Genomic DNA, 15,930 nt, shown 5'->3' with positions numbered 1-15,930 from the left:
TATGTTGCCTCCACAGGAGTAGGACTAGACAGGAAATAAAAATGCTCTGGCCACACCTTAGGGGCAGTCCCAGAGGGTATATCCTCCCTCTCTCTGCCTCAGCAAATCAGTTATGTCACAAAAGCAGTGTTTAGAGAATTTAACCCAACCCAACTCAAAAAACAGAGGGGCGGGTACTACGTCTGTCAATGAGCTAAGAGAAAAGGATTTTACGGTAAGATTTTACAAAAATCCATTTTTCTCTATCGCTCATTGACAGACGTAGTCCTCGGTGATACAGCACCTTCGGGACGTCCCAGAGCAGTATCACAAATGAGGGGTGGGAAAAATGGAAATCAAATCCAAATCTAGAAGGCCCAACCGGTGCCAACTAGAAGTTTACAATGGTCATCCTTAATGATGAGACTCAACAAAAAAAAAAATTTCAAACAGAAAAAAACCCTCGAGGTAGACCACCAGTCTCCTCAAATTGCGGCCTGCAAAACCTTGCGGCCAAATGAGGCATCCGCCGATGCCATCACATCAATTTTATAAAATTTTGTAAAGGTATGTACCGACGACCAAGTGGCCGCCTTACATACCTGGACCACTGACGCCTGATGGCGAAAGGCCCAGGAAGTACTGAGCGCTCGAGTGGAGTGCGCCCTAACAGGGAACGGAGGACTCTGACCCTTAATAGAATAAGCCTGTACCACCGTCTGTCTGATCCATTTGGAGATAGTCGCGGCAGATGCAGGCAACCCCTTTCTGGGGCCATCCGTGATCACAAAAAGTGAATCCGTCTTACGGAACGATTCCGTAGCCTTCAGGTATACCCTGATTGCCCGAACCACATCCAAGGAATGCAACGCATGTTCCCGATGATGCTTGGGCTGAGGACACAAGGAAGGTAGTACAATATCTTCATTCAGATGAAAATCTGAAACCACCTTTGGAAGAAAGGATGGCATAGGATGAAGTACTACCTTATCCCTATGAATCACCAAGTATGGGAACTGGCATGATAAAGCAGCCAGTTCTGACACCCTGCGTGCAGAAGTGATAGCCACCAAGAAGGCCACTTTCTGGGATAAAGTAAGCAAGGGAATCTCCCTGATGTTTTCAAAAGGAGGTTTCTGTAGAACCGACAAAACCAAATTAAGATCCCAGGGCGGTAAGGGCGCGCGGACTGGTGGAGCCAGGTGCCGCACCCCCTGGATGAAATTCCGCACCAAGGACTTGGTAGCTAAAGGTTTCTGAAAGAAGATTGCTAATGCTGAAACTTGACCCTTGATGGTGCTCAAGGCTAGCTTCTGCTTAACCCCTTTCTGCAAAAAGGCCAATATTCGAGTCACCGAATAGGTACGTGGAGGAAATCCTAAAGATTCGCACCACGCGATATAAGTCTTCCATGTGTGATAATAGACTCTGCTGGAAGTCGCTTTCCTTGCTTTAATAAGGGTAGGAATGACTGAAGCTGACAACCCTCTGTCCTTCAGTACTTGGGTCTCAATGGCCAGGCCATTAAAACCAGCGACTGTAAAGCACAATGGTAGATTGGTCCTCGAGACCGCAGATACTCCCTGAGATGCAGTTCCCACGGAACGTCCGCGACTAGCAAGTCCAAGTCGGCCAGGCCGGCTTGGCGAGGCCAGCCTAGAATTTCTAGGACCACTGGCACTGACGGGATTTGAACCAGGCGTCCCTAGAGCTATCTGGCCCCGACCATCTGAAAAAGTCTGGTCGTTCTCTGTTCCCACACATTTATCCGACACCTGATTCCTATCAGGAACGGTGATCTCTCCTGGTTGAATCTAAGGGACCGAAGTCACCCGGCTAGAGGCTTCTTGGTCTGTCTGGTCAACCGGATCCGATTCCTGTGGGGAATTGAGACTAATCTTAGGAAAAGGTAAAGAAAAAGATCTGTTCAGGGAACGGTGACTACCGCTCCCTGTAGCACTTGAATGTTGGAAGGGAAGAATCGCACCGGTAGTAGTAGTCGATGCTCGATCTAATGTCCTGAATACCGGTGAAAACGTCCCCCCACCCTCAAACCGGGTGGGGGCGCACCTTCAGGCTGTGTAATCCTTTGCTTCGGGTTTGGCTGAGTCGGTCCTCTGTTTGTCCGACCAGCCTTTCTTGAACCCTCCTGGAGGAGTCTTGCCTTTCCCGCTTGTTCCAGCCGGGCGTGCGAACCCTTTATGGGCGGTAAAGAAAGGTCCTCGCTTGTTGCGAGGTCCCTTAGCTTTAGCAGCCTGTGGCAAGAAAGTGCTCTTGCCCCCAGTGGCATCTTTAATGATTTCATCTAGGGTGGCCCCAAATAGGCGATTCCCCTGAAAAGGGAGATTCGTCAAGGTCTTTTTGGAACCTAGGTCAGCTGACCAGCATTTTAACCACAGCACACGTCTGAGGATTACCGCTGACATAGATGCATGCCCTAATAGGGGAGTAGTATCCAAGGCTGCGTCACAGACAAACTGTAGCCCTTGTATAATCTGTTCCATCAAATCAGATGTTCCCTGGGGAATATCTTTTCCCCTAAGGTCTTGGCGTACCAATCTCGCCCATTCCGTTAGTGTCTGGGAAACTAGACCAATAACAATTACTGGTCTAAATGCTGACCCTATCAGGGAGAAGATAGTGCGGGACTCTGCTTCCATCTTTCGATCCACCGGATCCTTAAAGGACGAAGTGTCCTCCACTGGGATAACCGTGGCTTTATTCAGCCTGGAAATAGGTGGATCCACCACTGGTGGTACCGTCCATTTCTTAATGAGGGATTCCTCAAACGGATAGCGTCTAGCAATACGCTTGGAAATAGTAAAGGTACGTTTAGAATGCTCCCATTCTCCTTTAATTTTATTACCAAAACACTTGGGTACAGGAAAAACCTTCCCCGTTTTGATGGGCTTGTTAGTACCAAAGGGAATCTCTGTTTCAGTTGCCTCTGCCGGTAAAACCTCAAGTCTCAAGGTTTCCCGCACCGCCACAACTAGTGCGTCCACCAATGCTTCTTCCTGAATTATGGCGGAAGAATGAACGTCCTCCTCACTGTCTGAGGGAGCTTTACCTGAGATAACAGCCCTTGCAGAGGGACCTGCAGCTGCAGTGACCATCTCTGAATCTGAGTCAGAGGTGTCAGATATTATAGGGGTAGGCGGGGGTCGCTTTCTTGACCCCCGTCCCTGACAGGCCACCTCCACCCGAGCCACCATAGACTCCAAAACTGCTGTAAATGCATCCATGCTCTGTGCACCGGCGGGTCCCATGGCCCCCTCGAGGGAAACAGGTGGGGGTACTTGTGTGGCAGGGTCCATGATTATTCCAGTAACCACCCGGAAACTTCAATCCAAACTTAAATAAAAAAACTTTTTTTTTTTTCCAGACCCCCAGCGCCACAAAAGCCCCTCAGTGTTACCTGCTAGGGATCCCTATCGAGTGAGAGAGAGAGAGAGATAGACCCCCAGGCTCACCACTTGATGCTCAGAGTTTACTGCAACAGGTTACAGCGCTGTGTCCACAAACAGGAAGTCTTTTGGCTGGCTGCCCAGGAAGAAAGGAGGCGGCTCTGCCCCTCTGCACGCCTTCCGGTGCCTCCCCTAGCTCCACGAGGTGTTGGAGTCACCTCAAACATGGCCGCCCCCATGCTGCAGACACGAGGCTACGCCAAAATGGCGGCCTCGTGCGATCTACGGCGGTTTGTACAGCATAACGGCGTCCTGCAGAGTAACTAGGCATTGCAAAACCTCTCTCTCATGGAGATCAGCTTGATCGGCGGTACCGAACCCTGGCGGAACCGCATGGCCGTCGGGAGACCTGCTTCAGCTGGAGGAATGACCTGGCAAGCCGCATACCTGTCCTGTGACTTCTGACAGGTAGGATACTTCTAGTAACACAGTAAGCTTCCAGCTGCCACATATTACAATCATTTAAACATACTTTGTAATTTAGATTGTCAGCTCCCAAACCAAGCCTGCTGGCTTTTTGTACACAAAAATCACACTCAATTAGGGGGATCTGTGACCTGCTTTAGGATAGAGGGGAACCCATCCTTACCATTACAGAGAGGGGCCCGCGTTCACCACAAGACCCGTCAGGGGGAAAAGGGGAACATACTACTCACCATACCGGAACCAGGCGGGCGCCAACTCCTGACAGTACCCCTCTCCACCGAAGTTGGAGGGCTGTCGACCAATACGGACGCCGTGACTCATGGTCCTTGGCGTTTCAGCGAGACGTTTAACTCGCAGGGTCAGTCCCTCCAGTGGGACTATGTCGCGGCCGACCCAGAGCGGAGCTATGGCCTGCACGCGCTCGTAGGCTGAACTGGGGTGACCACTGGATCTCAACATCCCGCCCGTCGCCCAGTTCAGCTTTCTTGCTTGAAGATCTCACAGGAACACTGGAGAAAAAAAAAGCTGTCTAAAAAATCTTTTCTAAGAAAAAAATCCTGCCAGGACCGAAGATCCCAGCAAGGTATCTAGGTCCTTACTCCTGACTAGACAGAAAAAAACTGATTTGCTGAGGCAGAGAGAGAGAGGATATACCCTCTGGAACTGCCCCTAAGGTGTGGCCAGAGCATTTTTATTTCCTGTCTAGTCCTACTCCTGTGGAGGCAACATAAACCCGAAGGTGCTGTATCACCGAGGACTACGTCTGTCAATGAGCGATAGAGAAAAAAACATTTAAAGTGGTTGTAAACCTCAGACATGAAATACGAACAAAGCATATCCCTCTATAGTGTGTATTCGTCTCAATTTAAGTAGTTGTAAAGCCACTTTGTCATGATTATAAAATCCCCTCTGTTAAATAATGTCACGTTCCCCACTGTATGTTTTAGAACAAATATGCAGATTTCTACTTTATTTCAGAGCGCCTTCCAGCGCTAACGTGATGGCTCACCGCTCTCCTCTCCCAGTAACACAATACATTTTAGCAGCAGGAAGGGAAGGGTGGGGAGCAAGTGGCACTGACACAAGCTGACCGGCAGGGAGGGGGAGAGAGGACAAAGGGAGACCGCGGATGACGGAGGCACGTTAACTGACCACGGTGTCAGGGCTCAGCAGCCATGATAAAAATGGTCAGTTTACAGGGGAAGGGCAGAACCAGGCAGGCTAAGCCAGGTATTTTAGATTTTTACAAGAGGCCTAATTACACAGCACAAACACTGTGCTGTTATGCATGCTTTAACCACTTAATTCCCAGAAGATTTTACCCCCTTCCTGACCAGGGGGTATTTTGCGATTCGGCACTGCGTGACTTTAACGGACAATTGCGTGGTCGTGCGACGCTGTACCTAAACGTATTTGACGTCCTTTTTTTCCCACAATTAGAGTTTTCTTTTGGTGGTATTTGATCACCTGTGCGATTTTTTGATCATGCGTTATTAAAAAAAAGAGCGACAATTTTGCAAAAATAACAATATTTTTCACATTTTTTTATATGAAATTCCCCCCCCCCCCCCAAAAAAAATGTAAAAATCCAAATTTTTTTACATTTTTGGCCAATTTGTTTTCTGCTACCTATGATTGGTAAAAAAAAATCACACTAAGCGTATTTTGATTGGTTTGCGCAAAAGTTATTGGGTTTACTAACTAAGGGAAAGATTTTTGTAATTTTTGTTGCTTTTTTTTTTTTTTTTTAACGAGTAATGGCGGCGACCCTCGATTTTTTTTGCGGGACTGCGACATTGCGGCGGACAGATCGGACCCTTGACTGACACTTTTGGGGGTACCAGTGACATTACTACAGTAATCAGTGCTATACATATGTACTGTTACTGTAAAAATGACACTGGGAGGGAAGGGGTTAACTTTATTGGAGAGGGAGGGGTTAAGTGTGTCCCTAGGGGCGTGTTTCTAACTGTCATTGGATGTGGCTGTGTGTGTAACAGCACAGATCAACGGTCCTACATAGCAGGACCAAGTGATCAGTGCTTTTACACAGGGGAGAATGACAGGCGGCTTTGTTTACATTAGCCGCCTGCCTTTCTCCCTCTCCACCCGACGATCGCGAGTGACCGGCAGACATAGGGTCCACCGGTCACACGCGCGGGCTTCCTAGTGAACGAGCAGAGGCGGGAGCGCTCGCCCCCTATTGGCTCCCAGGCTAGTGACGTACCGGTACGTCACTTCGCCTGGGAGGGGCTGACCGCCGCCGTATATAGTCGGGCGGCGGTCAGCAAGTGGTTAAGGGAACAGGATCAATTCTATTTTTAGGGTTACAAGCACTAAGTGTCATTTTTGTCTGCTGCTTTATTTCTCTGCTATTAGCATGAATCACTTCTGACAAGTTTTCCTGAAACCAAGAGAAAACTGGTGACAGGGGAGGGATCTCCAGCTGACTGACAGCCTTCAGCTCTGTTCCTGTGAGCTGTGTGGAGGAGGGAGGGGGTGTCACTACCCTCCAATCAGCTCTCAGAGCTCCCCTTTACTGAGCTCTGCATAGAGTAACTTTAGCTCTTCTTTTCCTGAACTCTCAGAGAAGCTTTATAAATTCAGCACCTTAAATTATGTAACGAAGAGAAGACTGCAGATGTACAGGTACAACTTACATAGGAGGATTTTTTTTTATCTGTGTTTCACCTAAGGCCAGTCACTTCACTGGGTATATGTATGGCTTTACAACCACTTTAAAACAAGTAAATATAATCTACCTTCCCATCTATTTACTATTGCTAGCAGAAAGATTAAAATAGTGAAATTAGTGTAATTTAGAGAGTGTAGTTCCGCTTTAAGTCATTAGAAACAGGAATCCATTTTAATGAGTGGCATAGACATACCTAGGAACTACTGAAAATTATAATTCCTGAGAATGTGGAGTAGGGGGCAGATTGGTAGGTGGAGCCAATTGGGATGTGCATAGTGCATTGCAGAAACTGGTGGGCGCCAAATACAGTAAATTGAAAATCAATATGAAAATGTTGTTATTTATTGCAGAGTATTGCACTGGACTGGCTCTGCTTAGGGAGTATTACACAGAATGCTACCCATACCCAATTAAATTGGTGTTGGGATTAATCCTGAATAGCAGCACCATCCGCTTTACATATGTTTCATCCAAAAATCAAAAGCACAATTTCTCAGTCACTGTCACATCTTTTTGTTCATATAGTATATGCCAACCTTGTGTTGCTGACTACTTCCTAAATATGTACAATTCTTAGCTTGGCAGTAGTTTTCCATGTCAATGCTGTCATTGTGCATATCCCCACCTTTGCACAGTGTACACAATGGGTTCACCCCTCCTCTCCTTTGTGTCTGCTGTGGTGCAGCACTCAGACAGCTGGGTCCGTATGCATGATTTACAGGCTGACCCAAAAATTAGTTATTGCAGTAATGACCCATTGCTGGGTTAGTTCCGGCAAGTTTCCACCTATGGATACAGAGATGTACATAACTACTACAGCAGCTCCTTTACAGCCCACATGTGTTCTTAGAAATCTATATTTGGACAAATACAAAGTGTTCCATTCTTGTCCTCTTTTTCTGAAAATGCTAGTTTCCTGGTTCTCATGCCAATAGCTCTTTCTTAGGCAGGGATCTGGAACATCAGCTGCTGCATACTTGCAATTTAGTAGCAAATCATTGCAAGGCAACAAGCGGAGGGTGGTAATGGCAGCTCCCCTATGTGCAACTTAAAAAAAAAATATTCCACTAAGCTTTGGGTGAAGGTGCTGGGTTCACCACTACAGAGCTGCTGAATAAGCTACAGTGCAGGTACAAAGGTGCCATTAGATCAAATGACCAAACAGAGGGTAACCATGGAAAAGTGTGCCCTGTAGCTGCACTATGTAGCTCTGCAGTACACGGTGGGGCAGTAAGATGGTGGTGATTGGGGAGAGGAGTGGCACTAGTCCAGTTTGCACCAAGGCCCTTACCTCTGTAACTACATTACTGGTTTTGTTCATCAACACTAAGTTCCTAGTAGTAGCTTTTCACTGTGCACGATTCATGTGTTTCGTTCAGAGGCACACTGGCAGTCATTTTTTTGGCGCAGTGAACACTTCCTATTAAACACATACTGTAACACAGTATATCCACTAACTGGCACCCAGCAGCATTACAGCAAAATGTACAAACTTCAAAAGGTTCCCATTGAATGGAAACCTGAAGGCAATCAGAACACAAGCATTTACATGAGTGTAGTGAAATCCTTGACCTGACCTACTCTAAGTTTATGGGTTCTTCAAAAGTGTGACCAAGGAACTCACACTGAAGTTGATTTATGAAAACTGGAATAAATTGAAAAAAATGGGATTTTGCTCATAAAACAAACCACTGTATTTAAAAAAAAATAAAGAAACCTGCAAAAAACTATGTGTTTGCTAAGGGAATCACCTCCAAGTACCTATGGCATTATAATACATCCCTGTGTGTTACAAATCCATTTTACACATACACAGTTAATAAGTGTTATCCTGGATTGTTCTGAATTGAGGCCATCAACTATCATCTGTGCAGATAAATATGAATCACTGGAGTTACCCCATCTTTGTCCCAGTGTGTGATCGCCATGATGTCTGGAGCCCCACATGGAAGAACTTCGTCTGTCTCTCAACCATCGATAGCTAGACGTGCTGATGTCCTTCCAGCCACAGTCGTCGTACTCGAAGTCACAACTGAAGGGAATACCCCACACTGGCGAATCTCGATGGTAACCTGGGGGTAGAATAATCATGTGTTTCTCAACTCCCTGATGTGCACTGGTATAACACCATTAGATATCGCATCTCTATACATAACAAGGGAAATATTACTGCACGTTTTAAAAGGGCTAGACCAACCAAAAGAAATGGCAGTTTTTGGTAGATGCTGGAGAGTTAAACCTCCTGGTAGTTTTTTTTTTTTTATATATCTTGGGGGGACCTTATTGGTGAGATCTCTGCTCTGGGTTCCCAGCTCTGCACACCTGCAGTGCCCATTGCGAGGGGCTCCCTCCTCTTCCTGCTGGATTGTTTGTTCACTTTCTTTACACTGTGTGCCCCCCCATTAGAGAGATTTTTTATCTAAATGTCAGTGCAAGTGACAGGATATCACAAGGACATTAGATGAGGGGAAATCTCAGAAAAAACCTTACAGAGAAACCGGGGCTTTGGCGCCAATTCCTTCGGCATGAGAAGATTAGTCTTCAGCACACAGGAGCCAGCCAGAAGAATTTTATTTTTCTACTTTTGATAGAGAATAGAAGGATCACTATCAATTTTTTATAGTTGTATCCTCAGTAGGGAGATGTACCTTCTCATTCTTTCCCAGAGGCACAACAGGACTTTAAGAGAAGATTTTCTTTAGATTTTCCTAGATTTTCCATTACATACGGTCCCACTGACAATAGAGAGGGTGAATCTCCCCAATCCCAATCTAATCTCAAAAAAACATTTTGATTGGAGTTCTAATTTAAAGGAGGTTTAAAAAAAAAAAAAACTCCCAGTTAGACAAAGGCATAATGAGCTAGTACGCATCACATACTAGCTCTATACAGTATGTAATACTTACCTTGGAACTAAGCTGTTCCAGCGGCGCCCGCACACCGCTGACATTTTTCCTAGAGTTTCTTCCACATTAGCTGGATCCAGCGCTGTCATTGGCCGGAGCTGCAGTTACATTACTCTGGCACATGCGCGCAGGAGCTTCACGGCACAGAGTTTGGAAGGAACAACACGGGTAGCCGTTCCTTCAGAGTGCATGCGCCAGTGATGTCACTGGCTGCATATAATGTAAATGGCCCCAAAACGGTACACGTTTTGGAAATATTTTCACTACCTATAGGTAAGTCTTATTATAGGCTTACCCATAGTTAATGTCTGCAGAGGAAGTTTATTTCCTCTTTAAGTGAACTAGGTTAAGTTTGCCAAACTTGGTTATTCTTTTTTTCCAGCCAGCAGGAAGATTCAGATTCCTCCATCCATACAAATGAGGTTGATAGAAGAATTCTCTCCGCCGGTACATTGTATTCTGACAGTGGCAAAGACTGCAGCTGCTGCCACCATCAGTGAATCACAGGTGCAATGCCAGTCTCCTGCAGATACTCAGTCTAGCTGTCTGCCTGTACCTACCGTGGGGGCAAACAGTTAGTAAATTGCAGGAAGTTTCAAAGAACTACGGCAGTGCTCATCAGCACCCTTCCAGTTAATTGAGAGCTACAAGCTGTCTGCCATGGTGGCAAACAGGGCTCGTAGTTCATTCATTCACAGCGCTGTGTGGGCAGAGGTCCACACACCCAGACTGTTTTTAAAATTGTGACAGCGGGAAGAGGATCCCCTGTCTGCTGTCACAGTGAGGTATTGGGGGTTCCGTTTATGGCCAAATTTAGGGTTACAGGGAGGGTTATTTTGAGGGGGTGTTAGGATAGGGCATCACTCATTAGGAGATCTGAAGTAAAATATACTAGCACAGATCTTCCAGCGGTAAAAACAAAATGTATTGCCTGAGGGGTTGTAACATTTCCCCACTTTTTCCAAAACTAAAGAAAACATTACGGTTTGAGTTGGGTTTTCAATCTGCCTAAGGCCCCTTTCACACAAGTGCCTCCACTAAACAGAATCCGCTTGCTCGGCGGGGGGATCTCTCCACTGAGAAGGCAGATGACAGGTCTGTTTCTGCTCCACTATACAGAGTGGACACGGACACAGTCCCGCTCTTCTTTATGGGGAATTCAGATGGAAACAAACCGCCTGTCCGTTACCATCAGATCCGCCAGACGCATAGAAAATAGGACCACCATCCGTCTGTTTTTGGCGGACAGAATCGATTCAGATGGCGGCAGGTGTCAGCAGACATGTGGCCGCTAACATATGCCGCTCCATAGAGGACAATGCAGGGTCCAATCAGGTCCACCTGAAAAACTGACAAGTGGACCTGATCGGACAGCCCGTGTGAAAGGGGCCTTACATACAATTACATATCCTATACTCACCACAGTCCCGCTCATCGGAACAATCCCAGCAATCGCATATGAAGTTGCAGAGGCTGCGTTCATGGGCTTCACACCTGGAAGAGGAGGCCGCAGTAGCTGTAGACAGTATATACACTATTGTTAGTATAGACAATAAGATGTTCTAAAGAAGTCTGTGGTATCAAAGTCTGAAATAGCCTAAAAATATGGCCAGTATATTTATAAGAATAATAATTCCACATGTATAAGCAATCTGTATTTAATTTCTTAAGGGACAAAAAAATCCAACAATTCAACAGCTCTTTAGAAGAAACAGGAAGTCACATTGCAACTAAAACATCATAGACAGTAAATCAAAGCAAACTGGGGTCCTATTTAGATCAATGTATGCCATGGAGGAGTTTACAGACTACTGACCTCAGAGAAGCAATCTTTCACTGCTTACTGGGTCCTATATGAGTGGCAATGGCCCACTACCAACTACTAGTCCCATCAAGCCTTGCAACCAGAGGATTAGAATACTGTACATGCAATGCACAACCACATATTGGCTGACGGGGCATGCTTAGACTTGGGTGTCACCTCTGATGATTCTTTCCATAATGTACAATCCCTACTCCACACCGATTTAATAATAATTAAATGGTATGTATAGACAATGTTAATATTGGTTTTTCATTTAGGATAGAGAGGTTGGGGGGGAATTAGAAACCCCTTTAAAGTTTATATTGATGTCTGCATACCCACTAGGTAGACATTTTCCAGTGGCGACATCTGTTCTGGTGACAACTAAGAGGGGAATTTTTCTAATTTTGTAAACATTTCCTCTGACTTCTTGCTGCAAGTGAAGGGAAAACTCCCCAATGGGACACAGACAGCAAAAAAAGAACTGACAGGCGATTTAACCTGAGTAACTCTATCCTAAACTGAAAAACAGTTTTGGTTATACATACACTTTAACCTTCCCAAGTCCCAAAGGGCTCTATACGTATAAGTTTTACTCACCAGAGCTACACAGGGCCAGCAGGAGCAAGACGACTTGTGTGCATTTCATGATAAACCCCAGTTAGACTGAGCGCTGCAGAGATTCAACTCAGGGGTGGCAGAATGGACTTTCAACCCTAGTTAGCAGAATTCACAGCTCTGCAATTTGAGGTGTGCAATGCAATTGTGTAATGTGTATGGGAATCGTGCCAGAGAACAGGTGACAGCAATCAAATTAAACGCATCTTTCCTAAAAAAAAAAGGAACTTACAGTAGACATGTAGCAGTTCATTAAATGGAAATGGATGGGTTTTTTTGTTACATTTTCTACCTTAATACTTTATATGTTCTGACCATGTTTATCTTCCAGGATCCTCTGAATTTTTTTAAAGTCCAAAAACTAAAACCCAGCTCCAATTTTTTTTTATTTTTCAGCTTTGGATACACTTAGGAAGATTGTTTCAAGCGTATTTCATTGCTGTTCATAACCCCATTAGGGAGATTTCACCTTCCTATGTCTGTAACAAAAGGATAAGGAACAAGGAGCGTGATTGCCACAGGTATAGGAAGACAAAGACAGTAATAAGAATCTGACAGATAGACTAAAGCTGGCCATAATGGGACTGAAATTTGGGCACTTCAGCAGGGACTGGATGCATTTCGATTCATCCATGGCTATTCCTGCTAAACAGAAATTGATATAACGATTAATTATAGGAGTAGTGGTGCGCTTCAGGGGTTAGCTCTTGTGGATCTCTATTTGGGTTGGTGGAAGTGGTGTGTATAAATCTTGATTTGAAAGTGCTCGGTGTGATAAATTTGTGTATGCGTTTATATTCCAAGAAATAAATAATAAAAGTGCAGGTGCGTAGTGTCAATCAGACCAATGCGTGTGTCGATAAATACATAAATAAATAAATATCACGGTTTTTCTTCTTTACAAATAAGCATCAATAAATAAATATATGAATACGGTGTTGGTCTTCAATGTGTATATCAATAAATGAATAAATAAATAAATATCAAAGTGCTTCTTCTTTGCCAGTGAACATCAATAAATAAAATATATAAATCCAGTGTTGGTCTTCAATCTGATTCATAAAAAGTAAAAGATATATATATGTGCTCAAATAAAGTGCCTGAGGAAGTCACGTGACCTCGTGACGTAACGCGTAGGAGGAGCCCTATACCCGGAAGTGACGTTACAACGGAGCCCGATCTCCACAGCGGCGGCTGGTTTTTTGTTTACATGCTGATTTTTCTTGCCAAAAATGTAAGTGCAAATCTATATATTTGAATAAATGAGTTGGATATACTGCACCATGAATAGTCTTTGTTTCTGAGGCACACTAAAGACCGGACAAGGAGGATAGTACTAGAAAAACGATCGAGACAAACACTTATAGGAATTCAAGAAATCTGCTCCAAAAAGAGAGTAAGGATCCGGATTGAGAGAAACAGAGTCTATCGATAAGCTTGGATAGATACCAAAGGCATATTGGTCTTGCCTATAAGGTGAGAGGCTAGAGCACATAGAGGTGACACACAAGGTGAAGGAGATCACAGTCACTTGATTTAATGAGTGAAGCACGGATATAAGCGAGGAACGTATTTACACAAGCTTTTTTCGGATTTTCTCTATATATTTTTTTTTGGACTATTTCAGTTGATATTGGTATTTGAAAGATTGCAACAGAACTGTTCACACACATTTTTTTTAGCACCGTTTTAATAGAAATTGCATGCAGCACTTTATTTGAGCACATATATATATCTTTTACTTTTTATGAATCAGATTGAAGACCAACACTGGATTTATATATTTTATTTATTGATGTTCACTGGCAAAGAAGAAGCACTTTGATATTTATTTATTTATTCATTTATTGATATACACATTGAAGACCAACACCGTATTCATATATTTATTTATTGATGCTTATTTGTAAAGAAGAAAAACCGTGATATTTATTTATTTATGTATTTATCGACACACGCATTGGTCTGATTGACACTACGCACCTGCACTTTTATTATTTATTTCTTGGAATATAAACGCATACACAAATTTATCACACCGAGCACTTTCAAATCAAGATTTATACACACCACTTCCACCAACCCAAATAGAGATCCACAAGAGCTAACCCCTGAAGCGCACCACTACTCCTATAATTATATCGTTTACTGTTTTAGTATCAGTCCCAGTGGCGCTGCAGCAGGGATTCTCTTGCCACCTCAGATAGCGCAGGGATCACACACACACCCCTTGATATAACGATTAACTTCTGTCAAATGGGAATGTTTGAAAATTTTCATTTGATTAGTGGCTGCAGCGCTGATCAATGTATTTAAACAGTACTAAGTCCCCAATGTCAGAATACAATAGCATAGCGGTGAGGATTCCTCCATCCATCTTGATTGTGTGGGTTGGGGTAATCTCATTTTTTTTGGGGGGGGGGATCAGCCCCGCTGGCCAATCAACAAAAAAATGACACATCCTTGGGCAGCCTAACCCCCATTTTACTGGAAAATATGTTCAGCTGTAAATCTGAGTCCCTGCTTCCTACCACTTTCTGTTCTATGTGAAAAAACTTCCAAATGGGGACTGAGAACAAAAGAAGAAGAAGAAGACAGAGCTTCCTACCCCTTCCTAATCTATCCAAAAAATAAATAAAATATGTCTGGAGTTGGGCTATAACCAGAGTTGTATAAAGTACTCGAAACCCATACTTGAGTAAAAGTACAAGTGCTCAATCAAAAAGTGACTTGAGTGGAAGTGCTCGATCAAAAAGTGACTTGAGTAGAAGTACTAAAGTATTCAACATTTTGTGTACTTCAGTATTGCAAGTAGTTTTTTTAAAAATGTTGCTACTCAAGTACTGAAAGTAAAAGTACCAGTAGTTATGAACAAAAATTGCTACTCAAGTACTGAAAGTAAAAGTACAAGTACTGTGGTATGTAGTTATTAAATAAAGAAGTCAAAAGTTTGAACATCATATTGTTTTTATTATTTCAAATGCAGCTTTTATTTATACATACAGTAGCATTTATTTTCGTATGCGCTGATAATACACACGTTTTGAGCGTCATGAAACCTGCCATCTACTGTTCTGGCAGTGGTAATTTTTATAATAGTAACGAGTAACTATGCAGCACAAAAAAAAAAAATATCGGAGTAGAAGTATTGAAATCATCGAAAAATGTAGTGAAGTAAAAGTGGAAGTAGGAGAAAAAAATTCTACTCTAGGAAAGTACAGATACCACCTTTCGGTACTTAAGTACAGTAGTGAAGTAGTTCTACTTAGTTACTATACATCTCTGGCTATAACTAGACTCTTCTCAAACTGGCTGTAGTGCATATGAATGAGGGAGTTACATTAGGTGGTGAGCTCTTTTGGGAAGCTGGACTGATTCAATGGTTCTGTACAACCTGTAAAGGGCTCCATAATATGTCCCTATATGCTTTACATAGGAAGTAAATAATAAAGCATTCCTCCCAACGTTCTGAAATGGGAAAGAGGGACATGACGTAGCATGAAGTAAATAGGTAAGGCCACACTTCTTTTGCGCCCCCAATACGTTGATAATGAGGAATTATTATGTAAAAATGATTGGTTAAACAGACTTCAGCACTACTTTTCCTTTATACTGGCTGTGAGAGTAAAAGGCCCTGCCACTGTGAAAATGGAAAAAGAAATGACAGGGTTCAAGGTTATGCAGAATGTGGGGGCTCTGGAATATCTATTGTGAGCAGAGAAAACTGTTTTTACAGCTTTCCCTGGGTTTTGGTATTCCGGAGTTTGGAGATTTCCAAAAACTTTGGGTGGGAGGAATTCTCCAACCCAGGGTACAGGTCTTGCAGGGGAACGGCAGGCTGAATGTGCCAGTACGCACAGCCCTTTTAATGAAGGACCTGGCCATAGTTCAGAGCTCCCGTTAGGAGACAGGTGTGCTCCGCTCAAGAGGCAGAACTCCACGCCTGAGACAAGAGAGCTCCTGTTGGGACACAGGTGTGCTTGGCTCAAGAGCCAATACTCCATGCTGGAGACATAGGAATTCCCATTAGGGGAT

The 15,930-nt window shown here is 43.9% G+C and overlaps 1 protein-coding gene across 1 annotated transcript in view; it reads right to left on the bottom strand.

The window, feature by feature from the left end:
• The window catches only part of MAMDC4 (MAM domain containing 4), a 182,578-nt gene extending 170,607 nt beyond the window's left edge, over positions 1–11,971 (bottom strand). The window contains exons 1-3 of the mRNA XM_082264287.1: positions 11,878–11,971; positions 10,894–10,989; positions 8,466–8,639 (exon numbers count right to left, since the gene is read on the bottom strand). Of these exons, the coding sequence (XP_082120413.1) occupies positions 8,466–8,639; positions 10,894–10,989; positions 11,878–11,926 (319 nt within the window). The 5' untranslated portion in view covers positions 11,927–11,971. The remainder of the gene's footprint in view (positions 1–8,465; positions 8,640–10,893; positions 10,990–11,877) is intronic.
• Positions 11,972–15,930: the final 3,959 nt, after the last annotated feature.

Source organism: Pelophylax lessonae (assembly GCF_965119305.1).
Source record: "Pelophylax lessonae genome assembly, chromosome: 7".
Lineage (NCBI taxonomy): Eukaryota > Metazoa > Chordata > Amphibia > Anura > Ranidae > Pelophylax > Pelophylax lessonae.
The sequence above is the reverse complement of the archived record's forward strand: the minus strand, read 5'-3'. Positions and strand labels throughout refer to the sequence as shown.